Source organism: Bufo gargarizans, chromosome 3 (assembly GCF_014858855.1).
Source record: "Bufo gargarizans isolate SCDJY-AF-19 chromosome 3, ASM1485885v1, whole genome shotgun sequence".
NCBI lineage: Eukaryota > Metazoa > Chordata > Amphibia > Anura > Bufonidae > Bufo > Bufo gargarizans.
This window is the reverse complement of record NC_058082.1, coordinates 116,503,417-116,527,243: the sequence shown is the minus strand read 5'-3', so window position 1 is coordinate 116,527,243 and position 23,827 is coordinate 116,503,417. Positions and strand designations below refer to the sequence as shown.

At 44.3% G+C, this 23,827-nt stretch overlaps 1 protein-coding gene across 3 annotated transcripts in view; it reads right to left on the bottom strand.

The window, feature by feature from the left end:
* STAT6 (signal transducer and activator of transcription 6) overlaps window positions 1-23,827 on the bottom strand; it is a 281,497-nt gene that overhangs the window by 103,319 nt on the left and 154,351 nt on the right. For all 3 annotated transcript variants that reach the window (XM_044284694.1, XM_044284696.1, XM_044284695.1), the window contains exons 6-7: window positions 3,346-3,510; window positions 724-872 (exon numbers count right to left, since the gene is read on the bottom strand). In XM_044284694.1, coding sequence (XP_044140629.1) covers window positions 724-872; window positions 3,346-3,510 — 314 coding nt within the window. The remainder of the gene's footprint in view (window positions 1-723; window positions 873-3,345; window positions 3,511-23,827) is intronic.

Sequence of the window (23,827 nt, the reverse complement as noted above, 5' to 3'; positions counted from 1 at the left end):
TTTTGGAGAAAAAGCAAAAGTTATCACTTTGCGAAGTCTTGCAAGACTTTGCGCAATAACATTATAAGTTAATTTGTAGTGTAAAAAAACATTTCCCAAACTCGGGTTCAGTTCCAATGGTACATTGGAACCAAACCAGAGTTCAGGAAATGTTTTTTTACAGTACAAATTAATTTATGAATTTATGAGACTTCGCAAAGCAGTAAGTTCGGCTCATCGGAGCCAATACATTCTAATACTGTACAGAGCTCCTGCTCTTTACAGTATTAGAACAAAGTTTTATGCAAATCAACGTCAGATTTTTAATCCGAAGTCAATTCGCTCATCCCAACTGTCAGCCAAGGCCCCAACCAGGTTCATGTGATCCTCCACCTTTATATTTCCCTCTCTATTTTCCTAATTTGATATAGTAGGTGACAGTTAGGTAGGTGACATATTAAGTGGTTTGTTTAAAACTTCGCCTTTGGAATTAATCCAATTTGTTTAGAATCAAGTCTCTAATCTCTATTAGTTAGTCATCTCCTTGCCATAAAAATTCATGTTTCAGCCCCAAATTTATATTCTCCCTTAAGATGGTCACACATTTCAGAAAGCTATTGTTCTGAAGGTCCCATCGAAATCAGCATATTCAGTCAACATTAATATAATGTGTATGATCAGATTTCCTTCTTGGCTTTATCTGTTATTTGGCAATTTTTTGTCCATTCTCAGTTACAAATTTACCTGTCCTGCAATGGAAGCAAATTTTCATCAAAGAGAGCTCCATTGCCGGCCTTTTGTTGTTGCTTCTTCCAGATATTAATTCTTTTAACTGCTTGCTCTTGAAGTGTTGACAATTGGGTTAATGATTCCTCCATCAGAAAAACAAATTTCTGCAATGAAAAAAAGTTTAGATATTATTATTAATTGAACTTTGATTGAAGGGGTTGTCTCACTTCAGCAGATGCAATTTATCATGTACAAAAAGTTAATACAAGGCACTTACTAATGTATTGTCATTGTCCATATTGTGTCCTTTGCTGGGTTGATTCATATTTCCATCACATTATACAGTGCTTGTGTACCGGGGTTACGGCCACTGCTGCAGCGCAGATAGGAGGTGACGAGGACAGGAGATGCTGCGCATGCATGCCTATACACACCCCCACTCTCCTGGCCAGTAGAGAGAACAGCACATTTTCCTATACTGTGCAAGCACGGGCTTCTTGTAACTGCGCTGCAGCGTTGACCGTGACAACTGGAAAGAAGCAGTTGTGGACACACAACTTTGATGCATGGCCTGCACATGTTAAGGTAGGTGGCACCTTTATCTCCTATGTAAGGGTACTTTCACACTAGCGTTATCCGGTCTCAATACCGGAAAAGAATGCATCCGTTTTGTCCTAATGCATTCTGAATAGAAAGCAATCCATTCAGTATGCATCAGGATGTCTTCCGTTCCGTCCCATTTACGGTATTTTAACCGTTGGGATATAGGAGAAGCTAGTTTCGCTTTTGATCTTTGTAAAAAATGTAATACTGCATCCGTTATTCTGGATGATACCGGATGAGACGGTAATCCATGCAAGCTATCACTGTAACCTAACAGATGTGCTGTACTTGGTGAGCTGTCAGCATGGTAAATTCAAGTATGAATTGCTCAATAATGCCAATCATAATTTTTATTTATTTCAAGGAATTGAACTACTATTGAGACTCATACTTGGTGTAGAGAAACTTTCTGGAGGTTTGAGACAACCCGATGGTTTCACATTATTCCAAGCTCTTATATTACATTATTCACTGTGACTTTCTTTCATCTTTATTTCTATTGCCGTAATCGTGTTATTTGGATTGTTTGCCTCTTATAATGGGCTGCTGTAAAATGCTATCCCTTTGTGAAATTCTAGATCAGGGATCAGCAACCTCCAGCACGCCAGGTGTTGTGAAACTACATCTCCCATCATGCACACTTGCTTGGCTGTTCTCTAATCTCCCACAGAAGTGAAGGAGCATGCTGGGAGTTATGGTTTCACAACAGCTGGAGTGTCAAAGGTTGCTGATCCCTGTTCTAAATATAGATGAACGAATCGATTCTAAGGTCATTGAATTCAACATGAATTTTCCATAAATCCGAATAGAATCTTTTGGTTAATTTCTCAAAATGAAGTTAGCCATTTTTCAGATAGATGAAGATGGAGGATTACATGACCCAAGGTGGTCAGTGTGTATTTGTGGCATTTGCCAACAAAGCAAAAGTGTCTCAGACCATTTTTAAAAATCACTAACAAAATCCTACAGTTCAGTTTGTTTTTAAAGAGGCAGTTTTTTTTCCACCAGCAGCCATGCATTTCCCTCTATTCATATATAGTTATTCATATTTACATTACTAACACTGACTTGGCGTTAAAGAGCTTGAAAAGAGTCATATACAGTCCTAGGAGACCCCATATTGTCAAGCGCAACTTGTCAGGGCAATTGAAGTGCTTTTGTGTCATTTTTTTGTTAAAACTGGCATTCTACACCAACCTCACCAGGTTTCCAAGGGTGATGTGTGGGCGAGGCCTCATCATAGATTAAATGCTTGCCCCAGTGGTGCAGGCCGTATCAAGACCAGCGTCGCATATGCCGGTCTTGACAAATCAAAGCCTTAGGGCTCATGCACATGACCGTATGCGGAACCATTCGTTTCAATAGGTCCGCAAAAAAAACGGAAGTTACTCCGTGTGCATTCCATTTTCTTATGTCTGTTTTTCCGTTCCGCAAAAAAAAATAAAACATGTCCTATTATTGTCCGCATTACGGACAAGGATAGAACTGTTCTATTAGGGGCCAGGTGTTCCGTTCTGCAAAATACGGAATGCACAAGGACATCATCTGTATTTTTTGCAGATTTGTTTTTTGCGGACTGCAAAATACACAAGGTCGTGTGCATGAGCCCTTAGTCTGAAACTTGTAGGCTAGCTTCATTGGTATGAGACATGTCCTAAAGTAGGCCGAATGCACACGGCCGTGTTCCGCGGCCGAGAGCTGTCCGTGGTATCCGGGCCTGGATTCCTGTTCAGAGCAGGAGCGCACGGCGTCATTGGTTGCTATGACGCCGTGCGCTTCATGTTGCTGCTGCACTACAGTAATACACTCGTATAGTGTATTACTGTAGTGCAGCGGCGACATGAAGTGCAAAGCGTCATAGCAACCAATGACGCCGTGCGCGCCTGCTCTGAACAGGAATCCAGCCCGGGATACCACGGACCGCTCTCGGCCGCGGAACACGGCCGTGTGCATTCGGCCTTAAGCCTGAAATTTTATGGACCTCAACTGAGCGCTGGACATTCTGCTTTTGTAGCGTTAACTCTTGTATGTTACCTTTTGAAGACCTGGCAAATCTTGAAACTGTAAACTCTCCACTGCCAGCTTTAACGTTTGTCGCGCCACGGATGTCTGTTTCAATTTATGCAGCATTTTCTTACTCCTGAAATGAAACATTGTTTCTTCCTGTCTTGAGTGAAAGGCCATATCCAGACGGGGATACTACAGGGAAGAAAAAGACCTTTAACCGTGAACTGCTTAACACGTCTATATATAAAGTAATTAAAGGGATTTCCCATCCCTGTATGTTTTGTAAAATAGAGCCAACCAATACCTCAAATATCATTAAACATAAATCAAGGGGGCCTAGAATAACATAAACCAACTCCTACACCAGAACTATCTAATAGCCCCAAATAAAATGTTTATTATTTATAGAAATACATACACATAGGTGAAAACATGGGGAGGGAAAGCCCTAAGGACCCCTCCACCAAAAAGCCCCTGGTAATAGAGACCACCCGAGAGCAACTACAGGTCACAGGCCCATGGGAAAAACAATTAATGGTGCAAAAAAAAAAAAAAAAAAGAAATCGGATTTGATACATATGCAAATTAACCTGAGATGAGTCAGAACTTGAAAATATGACTCTTCTTTGGTCACACAAGTAAGATATGACTCTTTTATGTTAATTTGCATATATATATCAAAAGCGTCCTTGTTGCGCTCTGCGGTGTTTGTTTCCCGGTCTTTAGTGTTCCACGTGGGTGTGACGTCACTTCTCTGGCGTATCACGTGTCTTTGCCGAACTTAGTTTGTAAACTTTCGCTGGCGGTCTTTTTCGATCCAGAAGTTCGGATCACGTAAAATCGGATCCAGGCCAGGTCTTTGAAAGATCCACAAGCAGTATAAAAGGCAATACAACGGCAGTCAGAGGGCTACCACTGATGAAGAAGGCAGCTAAGACCTTCGAAACGCGTCTGGTGACTCCCCTCCAAACCTGCAAGAAATCTTACCCAAACAATCGGTTACATCTGAACCTTCTGGATCGAAAAAGACTGCCAGCGAAAGTTTACAAACTAAGTTCGGCAAAGACACGTGAGACGCCAGAGAAGTGACGTCACACCCACGTGGAACACTAAAGACCGGGAAACAAACACTGCAGAGCACAACAAGGACGCTCCAACAGCCAGGATACCTACACTTTACAAAGAAGGTAAACAGTCAGGGTGCAGCCCTTTTTAGTGTGTGGGACGCCACACTAGGTGCAGCATCCGACTGATACATTACCAATATTTTTTATCTTTTTATCTTTTTGTCATTACATATATTTTTCTATTGTGACTGGCATCAGTGATTATACAAGACTTTTTATGAACTGTATACATATGGACACAATGAAATATTGAACCAATTGAAGGTGGAAACCACCATCGGACAATAACCGCATTGTCCCACTCCCGCAACCACCTTTGCACAATTTTTCACTGTGCATCCCCACCTCTGCAAAGTGCAACTTTTCATTTTTCATTTTTATATCCTCTATCCTTTACTCTCCATTTTTATCGCATTTTCAAAATAATAAATACGCATTTTTACTACCATACTTGTGTACATTGCTCCTTTAGTATACTGCTAGATGTAGAGTGCCGGTTTTCAATATATACCTTTATTATCATATACCTCTTTTCTGATTGGGTGAATCAGTGCAAAACCAGAGCACCTATACATTGTACTGATCAGGTGAGCCACCAATAACCCACTTTTTCTTCCCTTAATTTGAAATTCATTCATGAAATGCTTGCTCATTCTGGGCTTAGGAGTCCAGTGGGTGGCCCTTCACAGCCTTTCTTGCATAAGTGTGCAAAAAGATATGGCTGTCAATAACGCATCTTTATGTCACTATAAATACATAGAAACGTGATATTCCTCTATTCAATATATTATTTGCAATATTACAGGAGTGAGCTAAGCAACATTTATAAATATAAATGTGGGGCATAATTCCAATGGCCATGTTATTGCTCCTGAGACTCCGGTGGTGCATCCCCTGACGCTATTTTAGTGGCTACCTGCAGTCACCACTAGGGGAGCTAACACAGCTTCCATGAATTTCACTACTGGCTGCATAAATCTATCTATATATATTATGGAATTAATTAGCACAGAATTTCATATTAAAAATTAATAGCAAACATTGAAGAGATTTAAACTTATCTCCTATCTACAGATAGGAAATATGTGTGATCAGCATGGGTCCAACCATGAATCCCGAGAATGAGGGTCCTGTGTCCCCCTAGGGTGGTGGTTGAGCTTGCATGCTACCACTCCATTCATTTCTATGGAACTGCCAGAGAAAGCAGAGTCCAATGCTCATTATTTCCGAGGAGATTACAGTCAGTAAATTTGTTGTAGATACAGCTCTTGGCAGCAGATCTGTGTAGTGTGATGAAAGGCAAGGAAACCTCAAGTTTTGGTTGGTAACTGTGACAAAAAACCTCACTGATGAACAAAGGGAGCATCTTTCAGGGCTGTGGTGTGCAGGCATTGTAAAAGGTTGCGGTTTTCTAGTCAGAACTGTGGCTTACTAACTGTATACTGTAAATCAGTGCTGGAGCCGGCATTACCTTCAATGGGTAACACAATATCTCTTGGCCACACAGAGTACTCGAATTCTATGCAGAATAAAACTAGGCAATCTGGATCTTTCCCCTGATTGAAGACCAGCCTAGGTTTTTCTGTAGTTTTATCAGTTGCACTTGCCAATATGGTTTAAAGGGGTTGTTTGGCTGATATTTTTTAAACAGGCTCAGGAGGCTGTTGAAAAACAGGGTCCTTAGTCGGTCTCCATTTGCACATCCTTCTTCACACAGGAAATGTGACAGTTCAGCAAATCACTGTCTGCAGTGGTGACCCACCCCAACCAGCTGTATTGCAAGGGTATTAGTATGTACTGATTGGTTCTGTCCCCTTTAATTCTGTTTAATACTCTTTGTAATAATTTAGTTTCCTTGTAATGAAGTGGGTTAGAGAAGTACCCATCCCCCACTGTGCTGATAAGACCACATTCCTGAGTGATCTCAGAGACATGCGCGTTACATCCTGGAGGAGGTGCTAACAGGTTTAAACTTGGTGCCACACGTTCACTCAGGAGACTCCATTGAAGACTTCATCCTAGGTGGCTCATGTGTTATAACTAGAGATGAGCGAATCGAAGTGGACAAAGTGGAATTCGTTTAGAATTTCAGGAAATATTTGATTCGCAACAAAAGGGAATTTCCTCGAGCTTCGTGGTAACGAATTGCAATTTTCCTAAAATGGTGGCTACAAGTGTGAGGACTGAGGACATAGGGCATGGAACTCTGGGAAGGCGGGATCACCCAGATTGACATGCCTGCATGCAGCCAATCAGCAGCCAGCGAGCCCTGTGATGTCACAGCCCTATAAATATGGCAGCCATTTTAGACTCTGCCATTTTCCAGCGTTCAGCATGCAGGGACAGACGTTTGAACGTGCTAGGGACAGCTATTGGAAAACGATTGTGGAAAGAAAAAAAAGACATAAAAAACGATTTATAAGTGCAGGGAAAGGATAGGGAGGAATCATTTCAAAGCATCTTAGTGCACGGAGAGACGTCAGAAGGCACTAGGGACATTGATAGGAAAGTAATTTACAAGTGCAGGGAACGATTATTTGGGGATCCAAATAGTCATTAGACAGCTCTGTCATTCAAGCTTTTTGTTAATGGGCTGCAATTCTTATGTTGAAAGTCTTTAGAGGCTTATATCTTAGTATCTAATTCAGTACTACAAGTAAAATATATACGCATTTCACTTCTGCAGTTATTTCTGTTGAAAGCGTATAGAGGTGTATTTCAGTAACAAAGAAAAATATATACACACTGCACTGTTGCAGTTATTTCTGGTGAAAGTGTATAGGGGCATAGTTCAGTAAAAAAAAATACAAATATATACGCACTGCACTGTTTGATTGTTTTCTGGTCAAAGCGTATAATGGCCTATTTCAGTCCAACAAGAAACATACAGTGCTGCCCATAATTATCATACCCCTGGCAAATTTTGACTTAAAGTTACTTTTATTCAACCAGCAAGTAATTTTTTGACGGGAAATGACATAGGTGTCTCCCAAATGATAATAAGACGATGTACAAGAGGCATTATTGTGGGGGGAAAAAAAACATTTCTCAGCTTTTATTTACATTTGAGCTAGAAATACAAGATGTTCCGCACTGTGGAAAATCTCAGAGGATGTGGTCGGAAGCCAAAAGGGACACCTGTGCTGGCCAGGAGGATAGTTAGAGAGGTGAAAAAGAATCCAAAGATCACCACCAAGGCCATCCTGGTGAATCTGGGCTCTGCTGGTGGCAATGTCTCAAGGCAGACAATCCAACGGTCACTGCACAATGCAGACCAAGGAGGACACCACTTCTCCAGATAAGGCACACAAAAGCTCTCTTGGCCTTTGCAAAAGCTCATCTGGACAAAGAAGAAGACTTCTGCTCTTCTGTGTTATGGTCAGATGAAACAAAAATTGAATTGTTTGGTCACAATGATGTTTCCTTCATTTGGTGTAAAAAAAGGAGAAGCCTTCAACCCAAAGAACACCATCCCCACTGTCAAACATGGTGGTGGGAACCTAATGCTTTGGGGGTGTTTTTCAGCCAATGGACCAGGGAACCTAATCACAGTAAACGGCACCATGAAAAAAGAGCAATACATGAGGATTCTCACTGACAACATCAGGCAGTCTGCAGAGAAACTTGGCCTTGGGCAACAGTGGACATTTTAGCATGACAATGACCCAAAACACACAGCAAAAGTGGTGAAGAAATGGTTAGCAGACAACAACATTAACGTTTTGGAGTGGCCCAGCCAGAGTCCAGACTTGAATCTAATTGAGAATCTGTAGAGGGAGCTAAAGATCAGGGTGAAGGCAAGAAGACCCTCCAACCTGAAAGATTTGGAGCTCATTGCTAAAGATGAATGGGCAAAAATACCTGTGGAGACATGCAAAAAGCTGGTCTGCAATTATAGGAAGCGTTTGATTGCTGTAATAGCCAATAAAGGCTTTTCTATTGATTATTGAGAAGGGTATGAATAATTTTGGACTGGACACTTTTTGCTCAAATGTAAATAACAGCTGAGAATCCCCCCCCCCCCCCCCCCACAATAATGCCTCTTGTACATCGTCTTATTATCGTTTGGGAGACACCTATGTCATTTACGGTCATAAAATTACTTGCTGGTTGAAGAAAAGTAACTTTAAGTCAAAATTTGCCAGGGGTATGAGTAATAATGGGCAGCACTGTATATTCTCAGGTCACTTCTGCAGTTATTTCTGGTGAAAGCGTATAGTGGCGTATTTCAGTACTGCAAAAATATATATATATATAAGCACTTTTAATTTTTTTGTGGTCAAAGCGTATCGTGGCCTAATTCAGTCCGACAAGAAGTATACAGGTGAAACTTGAAAAATTAGAATATCGTGCAAAGTTCATTTATTTCAGTAATGCAACTTAAAAGGTGAAACTAACATATGAGGTAGTATCATTACATGCAAAGCGAGATATTTCAAGCCTTTATTTATTATAATTTGGATGATTATGGCTTACAGCTTATGAAACCCCATGAAACCCCAAAGTCACAATTTTGAGATACCCTTTGCTCAGGGGATATGGATTAATTAGCTGACTAGAGTGTGACACTTTGAGCCTAGAATATTAAACCTTTTCACAAAATTAAAATTTTAAGCTGCATTAATGCAATTCCTTTTAATTTGAATTACTGAAATAAATGGACTTTTGCACGATATTCAAATTTTTTGAGTTTCACCTGTATATTCTCAGTTCAATGCTGCAGTTATTTCTGGTGAAAGTGTATAGTGGCGTATTTCAGTACTTCAAGAAATGTGTATATATACACACTTCAATCTTTAATTTTTTACTGGTCAATGCGGATAGGGTCGTATTTTAGTACAACAAGAAATATATATTCTCAATGCATATCTGCAGTTAAAGGGTTTCTGTCATCAGAAAAATCGTCATGTAGCTGGCTGACATTAGCGATGTGCTAATGTCAGCAGAACATAACTGTATGACTTCCCTGCCTGCCGCCGTTTGCGCTAATTAATGACTTTTATAATATGCAAATGAGCCTCTAGGTGCTAGTGGGGAGTTACTGCAGCACCTAGAGGCTCCATCCTCTCACCGTTTGACACACCCTTGTAAAGGTGATTGACATCCTCGGTCTCCTCCGTGCCCCCAAATCCCGCGCCAGCGCCGTCCATTTTAGTATTAGGCACAGGCTCATTGAGTGAAGTACTACATGCAGAGAGCTCAGCTTCACTTTTCAGCGAGGATGAGGACAGTCAGCAGCTACTGCCCAGCCAAGATGTGGAGGAGACTTCCGCCACTTCCGCTATGCGGGCAAGTAGTGATTAGGAGAGTGGCACGGGAGCTTGTGTTGCGAGTGGTCACACTCCTGACCCAGAGGCCGTTGAGGAGGATATCATGATGTGCAGACACTACTCAATGATGATGAAGACGATCGCACTTGGGAGCCGGGTGAAGAAGGGTCTTCGTCATCATCAGGAGAAGAGGGTGGCCTCGTCAGGCAGCAGCTGAGCCAGCAAGTCGCTAGTGTGGCCGGGAGTCAGCAAGGTGGCAGCAGTGGGAGATTGGGAGCCAAACGGGCATGGGGTAGACCACCCGAAGTGTGGAGCTATAACTACGGTCAGGGACAATACATGTCCTTTACAGCCCACTGGGTAAATGTGGTTCCTGCACAGCCACACCAGCAACTTGGACAGGTCACACCGCTTCTGCCTACACGTTGTCATGCGACAATGTCCGCCTCTGCCTCCTCATCCTCCACCATGTTCTCAGCCACCGCTGCATGGACAAGTCACAGTGCCCCTCCAGCATACCACATCTTCAGGGCTCGGCGGTGTCACGCTGTTCTGCACCTGGTTTGCCTTGGCAAACGAAGTCACACAGGGGAGGAACTGCTCTGTGTGATGCATCAAAAAATAGAATCTTGGCTTTCTCCACGACAACTCAAAATTGGAACCATGATGACTGACAACGGGAACAACATGGTGTCAGCGCTGCCTCAAGGAAGGCTGAGCCATGCTCCCTGCATGTGTAGTGTCCCACTAGGTAAATGTGGGCACTACACAAGGGTCAATTGGGCCACGTTGTCCTCCACTTCCTGTGGAACAGTGGCATTGTATCTAACAGTCCATTTTAATGTACTTTTATATGTTTTATTGTTCATTTCTTCCCTGTGATGTATGTAGCAGGCCTATTAGGGTGTAGTTCATTATCCTAGACACTAGAAGGAGATAGGGAGACCCTAGTATATATAGTTAGGCCCAGACAGGGAGGAGGCAGTCTGTGTAGTCAGGAGTCTGTGTGGAGACAGAAGTGAGAGTGCACCTTAGCCAGAGAGAAGCTGAGGGCACCCTCCTGACATGCAGCTAGACAGCCCAGGCTTCTAGTTGCCACCAGGAGGCTAGTGAATGCAGTCCAGCCTGCCTGAGGATATTGAGCCAGAGTTAGCTCAGAAGATTGTCACCAAGAGAAGAGTGTACCTCTTGAGAAACCTGCAGTTCCCACAAAGCACAGTGCAGAGCAGAGCAGAAGAGTAACCAGCCAACCTGAGGGCTGAAGTGCAGAAGGATTATTTACCTAAAGCAAGGGATATATACCTGAGGAAGTTTTCTACCAAGGATAAAGCCAGGATTAGGGCATACGGGCCTTGGGATTGAGACAGCCAGGAGTTCTGAGGAACAGTGCACAGGATTTAAGAGGAAAAGGTGCAGCCTGGTCTGTAAGTGTTTTTACCCTCTGAGTATCTTGCAAAGAACATTGTACCTGCCATTGATGTAAAAGCCTGCTTATAATTGCTGCTGCCATGTGGAACTGAATCCAGACTGTACAAAGTTAACTGTTTCCAGTAAAGGAAGTTTTGGTTCACCATAACAATGTGTTCCTCAATTATTCCTATCCTCAAATCGGTGTGCCACCGTTACAGGCACTGGCATCATGAATCTTAAAGGGACCTTGCCCCTGGCACATTAAACACCTGCAACATCCAGGGCACCTCATCTACCATCAGGCCTGGTCCCTATACACCGAGAGTGCCTCAGAGGTCTCCTGTGCCAGCCTCTCCATCACTGCTGTACGCCTGCACAGGGTCTCCCTTAAACTGTGAGTAACCAAGAGCAACCCTCGTTTGCCTATTAACCGTGACCTCACCATCGCAATACCCTGCGGGGCTGTGTACTGCATATTTTGGCACCACGAACAGGATGCGATCAATTCTGCGCCATTGTGGAATATAAACTGTGTGCCATTATTGCCCATAAAGTGAAAAGGCCCCATCTGTTTATTTGAAATTATTGGGCCAAAGAACTGTAATAATCGCGGTGTGAAAAACTGTATTGCATGGACTGTTTTGCCGCTTATTTTAGTCACCGCTTGCTGTCAGTGAATAGACAGCGTCATACTTAAAAAGATGGATTTGTTTGCTGCGCCATCGCTGTGCTGTAATTGGCGGGAAAAATTGGCGCCTTCTGCTAGAGGAGCGGGACCGCGCCACCGCCCTGTCTGCAAATTTTCATGTCTGCTATAATGGACTCCGCCTACCCTATGCTGGAGTACCTGGGGGGCGGCCTCCTGGAGGAGTGGGAGGTCTTGACTGAATTAATGTGTGCCGCCCTGTCACTCTCCGGAGAGGGAGCGAGCGTGCTGCAGAGTGAGGATCGCTCTGACTTGCTAATTGCACCAATTGTCTCGATTATGGATGCTGCCAGGATTAAAGGAGAAGAAGCGCCACTGGGCTACACGACGGAACCAGAGAAACCCACCAGCCTGCCGCCAGGATCGCAGCCTGAGCCCTACTTTGCCTCATGGAAGAACTTTGCCAGGCCCAGTATGCAGTGGTCCGCGCTGATGGCGGAGGTGCGGGAAGCAGCTATTAAAAAGACGACGCGCACAAAGATATATTTTGAAGAGTTGGCCAAGACTGTTTATGATCGTCACACCACTACACAACCCTGCCTGGAAAGGAGAATGGGGGTAGTGGTGACCTTTGATAAGGACTGAGGCTTCGGCTTCATTAAGGATTATACTACCGGCAGAGACTTGTTCGTGAATCGGAGGTCAGTTAAGCGTAGCTACCTCCCTGACCATCTGCATAACCTCCGCGAGGGAGAGGAGGTGGAGTTCACCCCTGCCGAGGGCCTGAGAGGCCCCTATGCGACTGCCGTATCCCGTCCCAAGCCGGGATCCGAAGATTGGGAAGAGCCAGAAGAGCCTGCCAGCCCGGTACGCGAACAGGAGCGCCCCATAGAACCTGCGCACAATACCTTCCAGGAACGGTGCTCCTTCATCGGTCCGAACGTGTTCTGGCAACCGACCGTACTGGAGAAATGGGTGAGTCCGCACCCCTCACCTGAACTGCCCCGCCGGGAGAAGACGCTCAAGGAGATTGAGAACCTGGAAAGGTTCCATGCAGCGCTAGATAATATACTGCGAGAAAAAAGTGCAGACGCTGCGCCGGAACCTGCTGCGGCCGTACCAGACAGTCCAGATCCCTTACCTGAACCTGCTGCAATTGCGATGGATCCCTGTAGCGACGTAGCATCCGAAAGTTTGGAAGACCAGATTGTTCGACTGGAACTTCACCTTCGTGGCCTGCGCCAACTCGTCGCATCCCGAGTGGTGCCTCCGTCGCCTGAGAGGAAGGATTTATCAAAGGACGCAGATGCCCTTGAGCCAGTAGTCAGGGCCCCAGTCCCTGCCAGTCGGTCGACCCTTGTGACTGCAGCTGCTGTCGCGGCACCGGAGAGACTTACGTATGCCAGGAGCCGGGTCTGTCGCCTTCAGCCAGCGCCACCCAGGTCCAGTGAGCCTCCTGCCGTGAGTACACCTAGATCCATGGAGCCTCCGACAGTCTTCACCCCCAGACCAATGGGGCCTATGCCAGTGAGAGGCACATTCCTGATTCAACTGCCTGTTGACACTATATTGTGGGCCCAGCCGATCATGGATTCTCGATCCAGGCCAGGACCTAGAGCAGAGCCAAGGGGTGCAACTGATGACCAGTATGAATTCGACACCCATTTGTAAGTAGGCCTGCCAGGCCATGATTTTTTTTTTGCTGAGGGACCCTTATTACAGTGGATTTAACCCCTCCACTTTGTTTTGGACCTATGAGCTACAGCCAGTTACCCACGGCTCAGTGGTGGTGGTAGGCCACTGAAAATACCAAGTGCTTTAAGTGCCATGCTGTTTTACAGGAACTTCTGCCTGCTTCCAAGTTGTGCCTGTTTATTGTTATTTGAACTTTAACCCTTTTTAACCCCCTTTTTAGGTTGATTAAGGGACATTACAGCACTTATTTTATATGCCAGCACTTGCCAGGGAAAATAGCCCCTGAGATGTGGACTTCATGTGCTGTTTCTTTTATGTGTGCAATATTTAACTTAAAGTGATGTGCTCAGAGATTACCCTAATTTCAGTGGGTCTCTGAGACGCTGTTTTATGGGACTATTGTATTTTATTATGGACTATCCTGGTATCCTTGATATGCTGCACCAGGTCAGCGCCCCCTGTTCCCTTATACTATCCTGAGTGAAGAGAATGACACCCCTTTTCACCGGACTTGTTCCCTTTTCCAGTGGAGCTGCCTGATATGTATTGCAAATGTAGATGTGTGTGCCTGCTTTGCATTATTTTTGTCTTTCAGGTGACAGTCTCCAGCTGGGCAGGGCTCCTTGTGTTGCGCGCCGTGGACTGTCAACGTTAAAGCAACGGGGTATGTAGTGTCCCACTAGGTAAATGTGGGCACTACACAAGGGTCAATTGGGCCACGTTGTCCTCCACCTCCTGTGGAACAGTGGCATTGTATCTAACAGTCCATTTTAATGTACTTTTATATGTTATATTGTTCATTTCTTCCCTGTGATGTGTGTAGCAGGCCTATTAGGGTGTAGTTCATTATCCTAGACACTAGAGGGAGATAGGGAGCCTCTAGTATATATAGTTAGGCCCAGACAGGGAGGAGGCAGTCTTTGTAGTCAGGAGTCTGTGTGGAGACAGAAGTGAGAGTGCACCTTAGCCAGAGTGAAGCTGAGGGCCACCTCCTGACATGCAGCTAGACAGCCCAGGCTTCTAGTTGCCACCAGGAGGCTAGTGAATGCAGTCCAGCCTGCCCTGAGGACTGAAGGGCATAAGGCTTATTTACCTAAAGCAAGGGATATATACCTGACTAAGTTTTCCACCAAGTATAAAGCCAGCATTAGGGCATACGGGCCTTAGGATTGAGACAGCCAGGAGTTCTGAGGAATAGTGCACAGGATTTAAGAGGAAAAGGTGCAGCCTGGTCTGTAAGTGTTTTTACCCTCTGAGTATCTTGCAAAGAACATTGTACCTGCCATTGATGTAAAAGCCTGCTTATAATTGCTGGTGCCATGTGGAACTGAATCCAGACTGTACAAAGTTAACTGTTTCCAGTAAAGGAAGTTTTGGTTCACCATAACAACGTGTTCCTCAATTATTCCTATCCTCAAATCGGTGTGCCACAGTTACAGGCACTGGCGTCACGAATCTTAAAGGGACCTTGCCCCAGGCACATTAAACACCTGCAACATCCAGGGCACCTCATCTACCATCAGGCCTGGTCCCTATACACCGAGAGTGCCCCAGAGGTCTCCTGTGCCAGCCTCTCCATCACTGCTGTACGCCTGCACAGGGTCTCCCATAAACTGTGAGTAACCAAGAGCAACCCTCGTTTGCCTATTAACCGTGACCTCACCATCGCAATACCCTGCGGGGCTGCGTACTGCACATGGCACACATATTTAATCTGGTTGTCAAGCGGTTCCTGAAGTCTTCCACCCATCTGCAAGACATCCTAAAAATGGGCAGGAAACTTTGCATGCACTTCAGCCACTCGTATAATGCAAAGCACACCCTCCTTGAGCTGCAGCATCAGAACGGCCTCCCCCAACATAGGCTGATATGAGACGTTTCCAACCGTTATAATTCCACCCTCCATATGTTGGACCGACTATACGAACAGAGAAAGGCCATCAACGATTTTTTGATGATGCAAGCAGATAGGAGTACTCCACTGTGTAACTTCGATGTCAGCCAGTGGCAGCTCATGCGTGACACCTGCCGTTTGCTCAGGCGCTTTGAGGAAGCCATGTTATTTGTCAGTCGCCAGGACTATGGGATGAACAACGTCATTCCACTGCTTCATATCCTGGAACAGATGCTGGTAACAACGGCTGGTCAGGGGACATGAGACGTGGCGCCTCGATTTCACGGCCACATGAGCCCTGTGGGAGCTGAACTGGAAGAGGAGGGGGAGGAGGACATTGGAGCACAGGCAATGTGTAGCCAAATGGGTATTTTTTCTACTCAGCTGACAGGACAGGAGGAGCAGGAGCAGCAAGAGGAGCTACAGGGCGATGAGGAAGATGAGACAGAGGACCCGGACACACCGTGGCAGTATGCAGTGGAAATGGAGGCAGGGAGTCCCTCCGAGTCACTTGCACAAATGGCATGATGCATGCTCACTTGCTTGCGTAGTGTCACCATTCGGCAGAGGGATGACTAATGGCTCTCCACCTTGTTGGACCCTCACTACCGGTCCGAGAGGGGGCACAAACTGAACTACTACAGAGACATCCTATGTAGTCAGTTGGCTGCTGCCTATCGTCCATCCTTTCGCAGGTCTGACCAGGGGGGCCCTCTGCGCTCACGTTCCACTGCCATGGCTGCTGGGGAGGGGTGGGTGGCAGGAGCAGTACCAGCTCCATCAGCAGCAGCCTGAGTCTACAGCAGTGGTTCTCAACCTAGGGGTCGCGACCCCTTTGGGGGTCGATCGGCCCTTTCCGGGGGGTCGCCTGAGGCTTCCTATTGTGGGTCGCCCGCACAACGGCAGCGAACCCTTATCCTCGCGCACAGGAAGTGATGTCCTATTACTGCCTGTGCTTGAAGGAGCCTGACGTCTGGACGGGTAAGTCGGGCCGCCTGTCTGCTGAGGTCCGAGTTTTTTCGTTAATGACACTGCCGCTGAGCACCACTGCCACCAATGATTTAATTGAGCCTGGCTGAGCCTGGCTAATTTTATTTTAATTATTTGGCTGAGCAAGGCTTAATTTATTTGGGGGGACATGAAGCACCGCTGATTTATTTATTTGGGGGACCCTGAGCACTTCTGATTTATTTATTTGGGGGGGACTTGAAGCACCACTGATTTATGTATTTGAGGGGTACCCAACATTTTGTCTTTGTGATTAATTACTCTGCTTGAATTATGTTCAATTTGCAGCAATAAAAATACATCCTGCATATCAGATATTTACATTACAATTCATAACAGTAGCAAAATTAGTTATGACGTAGCAAGGAAAAAAATGTAATGGTTGGGGGTCACCACAACATGAGGAACTGTATTAAGGGGTCACGGCTTTAGAAAGGTTGAGAACCACTGGTCTACAGTCACTGATAAGTAGCTTTCTTCACCCGCATAGTAAAGAAACTACTCACCAGCAGCAGCAGCAGGTAGACCTGGAGCAGGACCTGAACCAGCAGGTGGTGGCATACTTGGACAGCACCCTGCCACCCCACATTGAAGATCCACTGGACTACTGGGTAGCCAAACTGGATTTGTGGTCGCAACTAGCAGAGTTTGTCCTGGAAAAGCTGTCCTGCCAGGCCAGTAGTGTGGCATCAGAGCGGGTGTTTAGTGCAGCGGGGGCCATAGTTACCACAAGGAGAACTCGCCTGTCTACCCAAAATGTTGAGAGACTGACCTTTGTCAAGATGAATCAGGCATGGATCAGCCATGATTTCCGAACACCAATTCCTTATGCATCAGACTAGATCATCCATGGTGCCACATTAACACTTTGATACAAAAGACCGGTTTCTTCTTATTACCTGCCTCAGCTACTACTTTGATGCTGCAACCTGACTGATGCCACACATCTAATGCCAAGTGCTCCTTATTTCACCCACCTTCATCAGCGGGTACTGGTATTGCGACTCACCTCCCCACTCTGGGGAGCGGCGAAATGTACCTTGGGGTTTCTCAAGCCCCCTCAAGCTCTGAATTGGTATGTGTTTGACTGTTATGTGCTTTTCTTTTTGTACTGTAATGTGATCATGGTCTTTAGGACCGGATGAGATACAGCTGTTCCCCTTTCACATTATATCCATTATCTTGATGTATGAGTCTGATCAATTTCATATTATATAGAGACCTTTGTTTTGGTTGTTTTGGTACTTTTGTTTATAGATTGTTGGCCCCAGACATCAACCTTGTTTGGGTATATATATTTTACATAGGATATGCTTAGGGGTTCAGATACTATTAATATTGCACAAGTAGTATTTAATAACATCACATTAGCCAGTTTGGAGTTTGGTGGGGTACATTATCTATCATAGCAAGTGTCTGCAATGTTTTTATAATTGTCTTTGATACTAATAGTGTATGTCTATTTGTGGACATTTAATAAAGATGTTTTTTGTACTATATATGTGTGGCGTTCTTTGAGTAGGTTTCAGTTATGTTCCCATACAGAATTATTTAGTATTTTTTATGTTTTTGGGTATCCATCTCCAGACTATGTCACCTTGCCACTCTGTGGTCTCCTCATGCTGCTGCCATATCCACACTATGTCACCTTGCCACTCTGTGGTATCCTCCTGCTGCTGCCATATCCACACTGTCACCTTTCTACTCTGTGGTGTCCTCCTGCTGCTGCCATCTCCACACTATGTCACCTTTCTACTCTGTGGTGTCCTCATGCTGCTGCCATTTCCACACTATGTCACCTTGCCACTCTGTGGTCTCCTCATGCTGCCATATCCACACTATGTCATCTTGCCACTCTGTGGTCTCCTCATGCTGCTTCCATCTCACCACTATGTCATAGGTCCACTCTGTGGACTTCTCATGCTGTTCCCACCCTCCCCACTCCATGACTGGTCCACTATTTTGCCTTTTGGCCTGCCTGACCTCATCATTTATTTGACTTTTCTTCTGATCTGTCAGAATGAAGGAAAAATGAGACGCACAACGGATCCTGTCTATGTAAAAGCTGTAAGGCCTGTATGGTCCCATCAGAATTGGCTTATGATTTGGTAGCCAAAAGCAGGAGTGGGTACAAAACACAGAAGACATGCCAATATTTCATTCACTTGTCATCTCTGTTTTAGATCCACTCCTGTTTTTTTGGGGGGAGCTTTATCAATACTGATGGATTATTGAGCAAGTGCTAACCGAGTGAAGGCGGATGCTCAACAGACAGGATCAGTTTTTTGTGGGTTATCGTTCTGACGGATCAGAGGAAGGGCAAATTAATTAGTGACATCAACACAAACTTACTGCTGACACCCTCTCCACTCTGTCAGGGGGGCTCTACTTGTATAAGCATTTAATAGAACAGGTTCTGTAGACATCGATGTGGAATCAGCTGGCGACGGTGTAAAAGTGGTGTGCTTCTTCTTGGCTCTAACATCGAGCTGTAAGGCTAAGTTCATACTTGAGTTATTTGGTCAGTTTTGGCCCCGTGACTGCCCAAATAAGTGAAGTGTACAGTGATTCTAAGAGCGACGCCTGTCATCTACATGTCATACGGACTCACAGTATTATTTCACTACCACAGCAGACTCCCTATGCGTGTTACTACAAGGCACAGTGTTCTACACCACTATAAAGGCTCTCAGCAGCCAGGAAATAGCCGTTTTTTTATGTAATTCGCTGCGAATATAAATTTGCCGAACCAGTGAATCAAATTTTTTAAAAATTCGCTCATCTCTAGTTATAACGTGGTAGACAGCCATGGATTATAGCATGATCAACGCAGTCTCCACCCCATTTAGGCTAGTGACGTTCATTTACTTTTTATTATTCTGTATGTGATTTGTTAGTGTTATCGTATATTTAATCACACTTAGTAAATATATTTATTCACTAAGCCTGAGTAAGCTTAATCATTCTCAAATCTTTAGAATTCACGTTACGTTACATCGGTGATTGGCTAAGCCGTTATTTCTTGCATGTCATTGGAATAGAAGCGGCGGGCAAGCAGTGAGGTCGCTGTAAATGGGCATGATGAGTTAAGGGGTGCTGAGAGAGATAGCTGAACAAATGTATGGCTGGTATTAGACCATCTCTTCAGCTGCACAGTAATCCCTACTAGGGATGAGCGAACTCGAACTGTATAGTTCGGGTTCGTACCGAATTTTGGGGTGTCCGTGACACGGACCCGAACCCGGACATTTTCGTAAAAGTCCGGGTTCGGGTTCGGTGTTCGTCGCTTTCTTCGCGCTTTTGTGACGCTTTCTTGGCGCTTTTTGAAAGGCTGCAAAGCAGCCAATCAACAAGCGTCATACTACTTGCCCCAAGAGGCCATCACAGCCATGCCTACTATTGGCATGGCTGTGATTGGCCAGAGCACCATGTGACCCAGCCTCTATTTAAGCTGGAGTCACATAGCGCCGCCCGTCACTCTGCTCTGATTAGCGTAGGGAGAGGTTGCGGCTGCGACAGTAGGGCGAGATTAGGCAGATTAACTCCTCCAAAGGACTTGATTAACTGATCGATCTGCAGCTGTGGATCATTGAGCTGCTGATCCTCAATTGCTCACTGTTTTTAGGCTGCCCAGACCGTTTGTCAGTCACATTTTTCTGGGGTGATCGGCGGCCATTTTGTGTCTTGTGGTGCGCCAGCACAAGCTGCGACCAAGTGCATTTAACCCTCAATGGTGTGGTTGTTTTTTGGCTAAAGCCTACATCAGGGTGAAGCTGTCACACCAAGTGCATTTAACCAGCAATAGTCTGTTTATTTTTTGGCCATATACTACATCAGGGGCAAGCTGCGCCTGTCACCAAGTGCATTTAACCCTCAATGGTGCGTTTGTTTTTTGGCTAAAGCCTACATCAGGGTGAAGCTGTCACACCAAGTGCATTTAACCAGCAATAGTCTGTTTATTTTTTGGCCATATACTACATCAGGGGCAAGCTGCGCCCGTCACCAAGTGCATTTAACCCTCAGTAGTGTGGTTGGTCAAGCTATCACACCAAGTGCATTTAACCAGCAATAGTCTGTTCATTTTTTGGCCATATACTAAATCAGGGGCAAGCTGCGCCCGTCACCAAGTGCATTTAACCAGCAATAGTCTGTTCATTTTTTGGCCATATACTACATCAGGGGCAAGCTGCGCCCGTCACCAAGTGCATTTAACCCTCAGTAGTGTGGTTGGTCAAGCTGTGACACCAAGTGCATTTAACCAGCAATAGTCTGTTCATTTTTTGGCCATATACTACATCAGGGGCAAGCTGCGCCCATCACCAAGTGCATTTAACCAGCAATAGTGTGGTTATTTTTTGGCCATATCCCAGTCTAATTCTGTCACTAAATCCATACCGGTCACCCAGCGCCTAAATACTAGGCCTCAAATTTATATCCCGCTAAATCTCTCGTTACCGCTGTCCTGTTGTGGCTGGGAAAGTTATTTAGTGTCCGTCAAAGCACATTTTTTGTTCTGGGTTGAAATACAATTCCCAATTTAGCAATTTAAAAATTTAGTGGTTTCTGCTGTATCAGAGCTATTTGAAATCTATCCCTAAAAGGGTATATAATATTCAAGGTGCACATAGGGTCATTCAGAATAACTTCACACACCCGCTACTGTGCATTTCCAAGTCTAATTCTGTCACTAAACCCATACCTGTCACCCAGCGCCTAAATACTAGGCCTCAAATTCATATCCAGCTAAATCTGTCGTTAGTGCTGTAGCTGGGCGAGTTATTTAGTGTCCGTTCAAGCACATTTCTTGTTCTGGGTTGAAATACAATTCCCAATTTAGCAATTTCATAATTTAGTGGTTTCTGCTATATCAGAGCTATTTGAAATCTATCCCTAAAAGGGTAGATCATATTGAAGGTGCACATAGGGACATTCAGAATAACTTCACACACCCGCTACTGTGCATTTCCAAGTCTAATTCTGTCACTAAACCCATACCTGTCACCCAGCGCCTAAATACTAGGCCTCAAATTTATATCCAGCTAAATCTGTCCTTAGTGCTGTAGCTGGGCGAGTTATTTAGTGTCCGTTCAAGCAGATTTCTTGTTCTGGGTTGAAATACAATTCCCAATTTAGCAATTTCATAATTTAGTGGTTTCTGCTATATCAGAGCTATTTGAAATCTATCCCTAAAAGGGTAGATCATATTGAAGGTGCACATAGGGACATTCAGAATAACTTCACACACCCGCTACTGTGCATTTCCAAGTCTAATTCTGTCACTAAACCCATACCTGTCACCCAGCGCCTAAATACTAGGCCTCAAATTTATATCCAGCTAAATCTGTCCTTAGTGCTGTAGCTGGGCGAGTTATTTAGTGTCCGTTCAAGCACATTTCTTGTTCTGGGTTGAAATACAATTCCCAATTTAGCAATTTCATAATTTAGTGGTTTCTGCTATATCAGAGCTATTTGAAATCTATCCCTAAAAGGGTATATAATATTCAAGGTGCACATTGGGTCATTCAGAATAACTTCACACACACCCGCTACTGTGTATTTCCAAGTCTAATTCTGTCACTAAACCCATACCTGTCACCCAGCGCCTAAATACTAGGCCTCAAATTCATATCCAGCTAAATCTGTCGTTAGTGCTGTAGCTGGGCGAGTTATTTAGTGTCCGTTCAAGCACATTTCTTGTTCTGGGTTAAAATACAATTCCCAATTTAGCAATTTCATAATTTAGTGGTTTCTGCTATATCAGAGCTATTTGAAATCTATCCCTAAAAGGGTAGATCATATTGAAGGTGCACATAGGGACATTCAGAATAACTTCACACACCCGCTACTGTGCATTTCCAAGTCTAATTCTGTCACTAAACCCATACCTGTCACCCAGCGCCTAAATACTAGGCCTCAAATTTATATCCAGCTAAATCTGTCCTTAGTGCTGTAGCTGGGCGAGTTATTTAGTGTCCGTTCAAGCACATTTCTTGTTCTGGGTTGAAATACAATTCCCAATTTAGCAATTTCATAATTTAGTGGTTTCTGCTATATCAGAGCTATTTGAAATCTATCCCTAAAAGGGTATATAATATTCAAGGTGCACATTGGGTCATTCAGAATAACTTCACACACACCCGCTACTGTGTATTTCTAAGTCTAATTCTGTCACTAAACCCATACCTGTCACCCAGCGCCTAAATACTAGGCCTCAAATTTATATCCTGCTAAATCTCTCGTTAACGCTGTCCTGTTGTGGCTGGGAAAGTTATTTAGTGTCCGTCAAAGCACATTTTTTGTTCTGGGTTGAAATACAATTCCCAATTTAGCAATTTCATAATTTAGTGGTTTCTGCTATATCAGAGCTATTTGAAATCTATCCCTAAAAGGGTATATAATATTCAAGGTGCACATTGGGTCATTCAGAATAACTTCACACACACCCGCTACTGTGTATTTCTAAGTCTAATTCTGTCACTAAACCCATACCTGTCACCCAGCGCCTAAATACTAGGCCTCAAATTTATATCCTGCTAAATCTCTCGTTAACGCTGTCCTGTTGTGGCTGGGAAAGTTATTTAGTGTCCGTCAAAGCACATTTTTTGTTCTGGGTTGAAATACAATTCCCAATTTAGCAATTTCATAATTTAGTGGTTTCTGCTATATCAGAGCTATTTGAAATCTATCCCTAAAAGGGTATATAATATTCAAGGTGCACATTGGGTCATTCAGAATAACTTCACACACACCCGCTACTGTGTATTTCTAAGTCTAATTCTGTCACTAAACCCATACCTGTCACCCAGCGCCTAAATACTAGGCCTCAAATTTATATCCTGCTAAATCTCTCGTTAACGCTGTCCTGTTGTGGCTGGGAAAGTTATTTAGTGTCCGTCAAAGCACATTTTTTGTTCTGGGTTGAAATACAATTCCCAATTTAGCAATTTCATAATTTAGTGGTTTCTGCTATATCAGAGCTATTTGAAATCTATCCCTAAAAGGGTATATAATATTCAAGGTGCACATTGGGTCATTCAGAATAACTTCACACACACCCGCTACTGTGTATTTCTAAGTCTAATTCTGTCACTAAACCCATACCTGTCACCCAGCGCCTAAATACTAGGCCTCAAATTTATATCCTGCTAAATCTCTCGTTAACGCTGTCCTGTTGTGGCTGGGAAAGTTATTTAGTGTCCGTCAAAGCACATTTTTTGTTCTGGGTTGAAATACAATTCCCAATTTAGCAATTTCATAATTTAGTGGTTTCTGCTATATCAGAGCTATTTGAAATCTATCCCTAAAAGGGTATATAATATTCAAGGTGCACATTGGGTCATTCAGAATAACTTCACACACACACGCTTCTGTGCATTTCCAAGTCTAATTCTGTCACTAAATCCATACCGGTCACCCAGCGCCTAAATACTAGGCCTCAAATTTATATCCTGCTAAATCT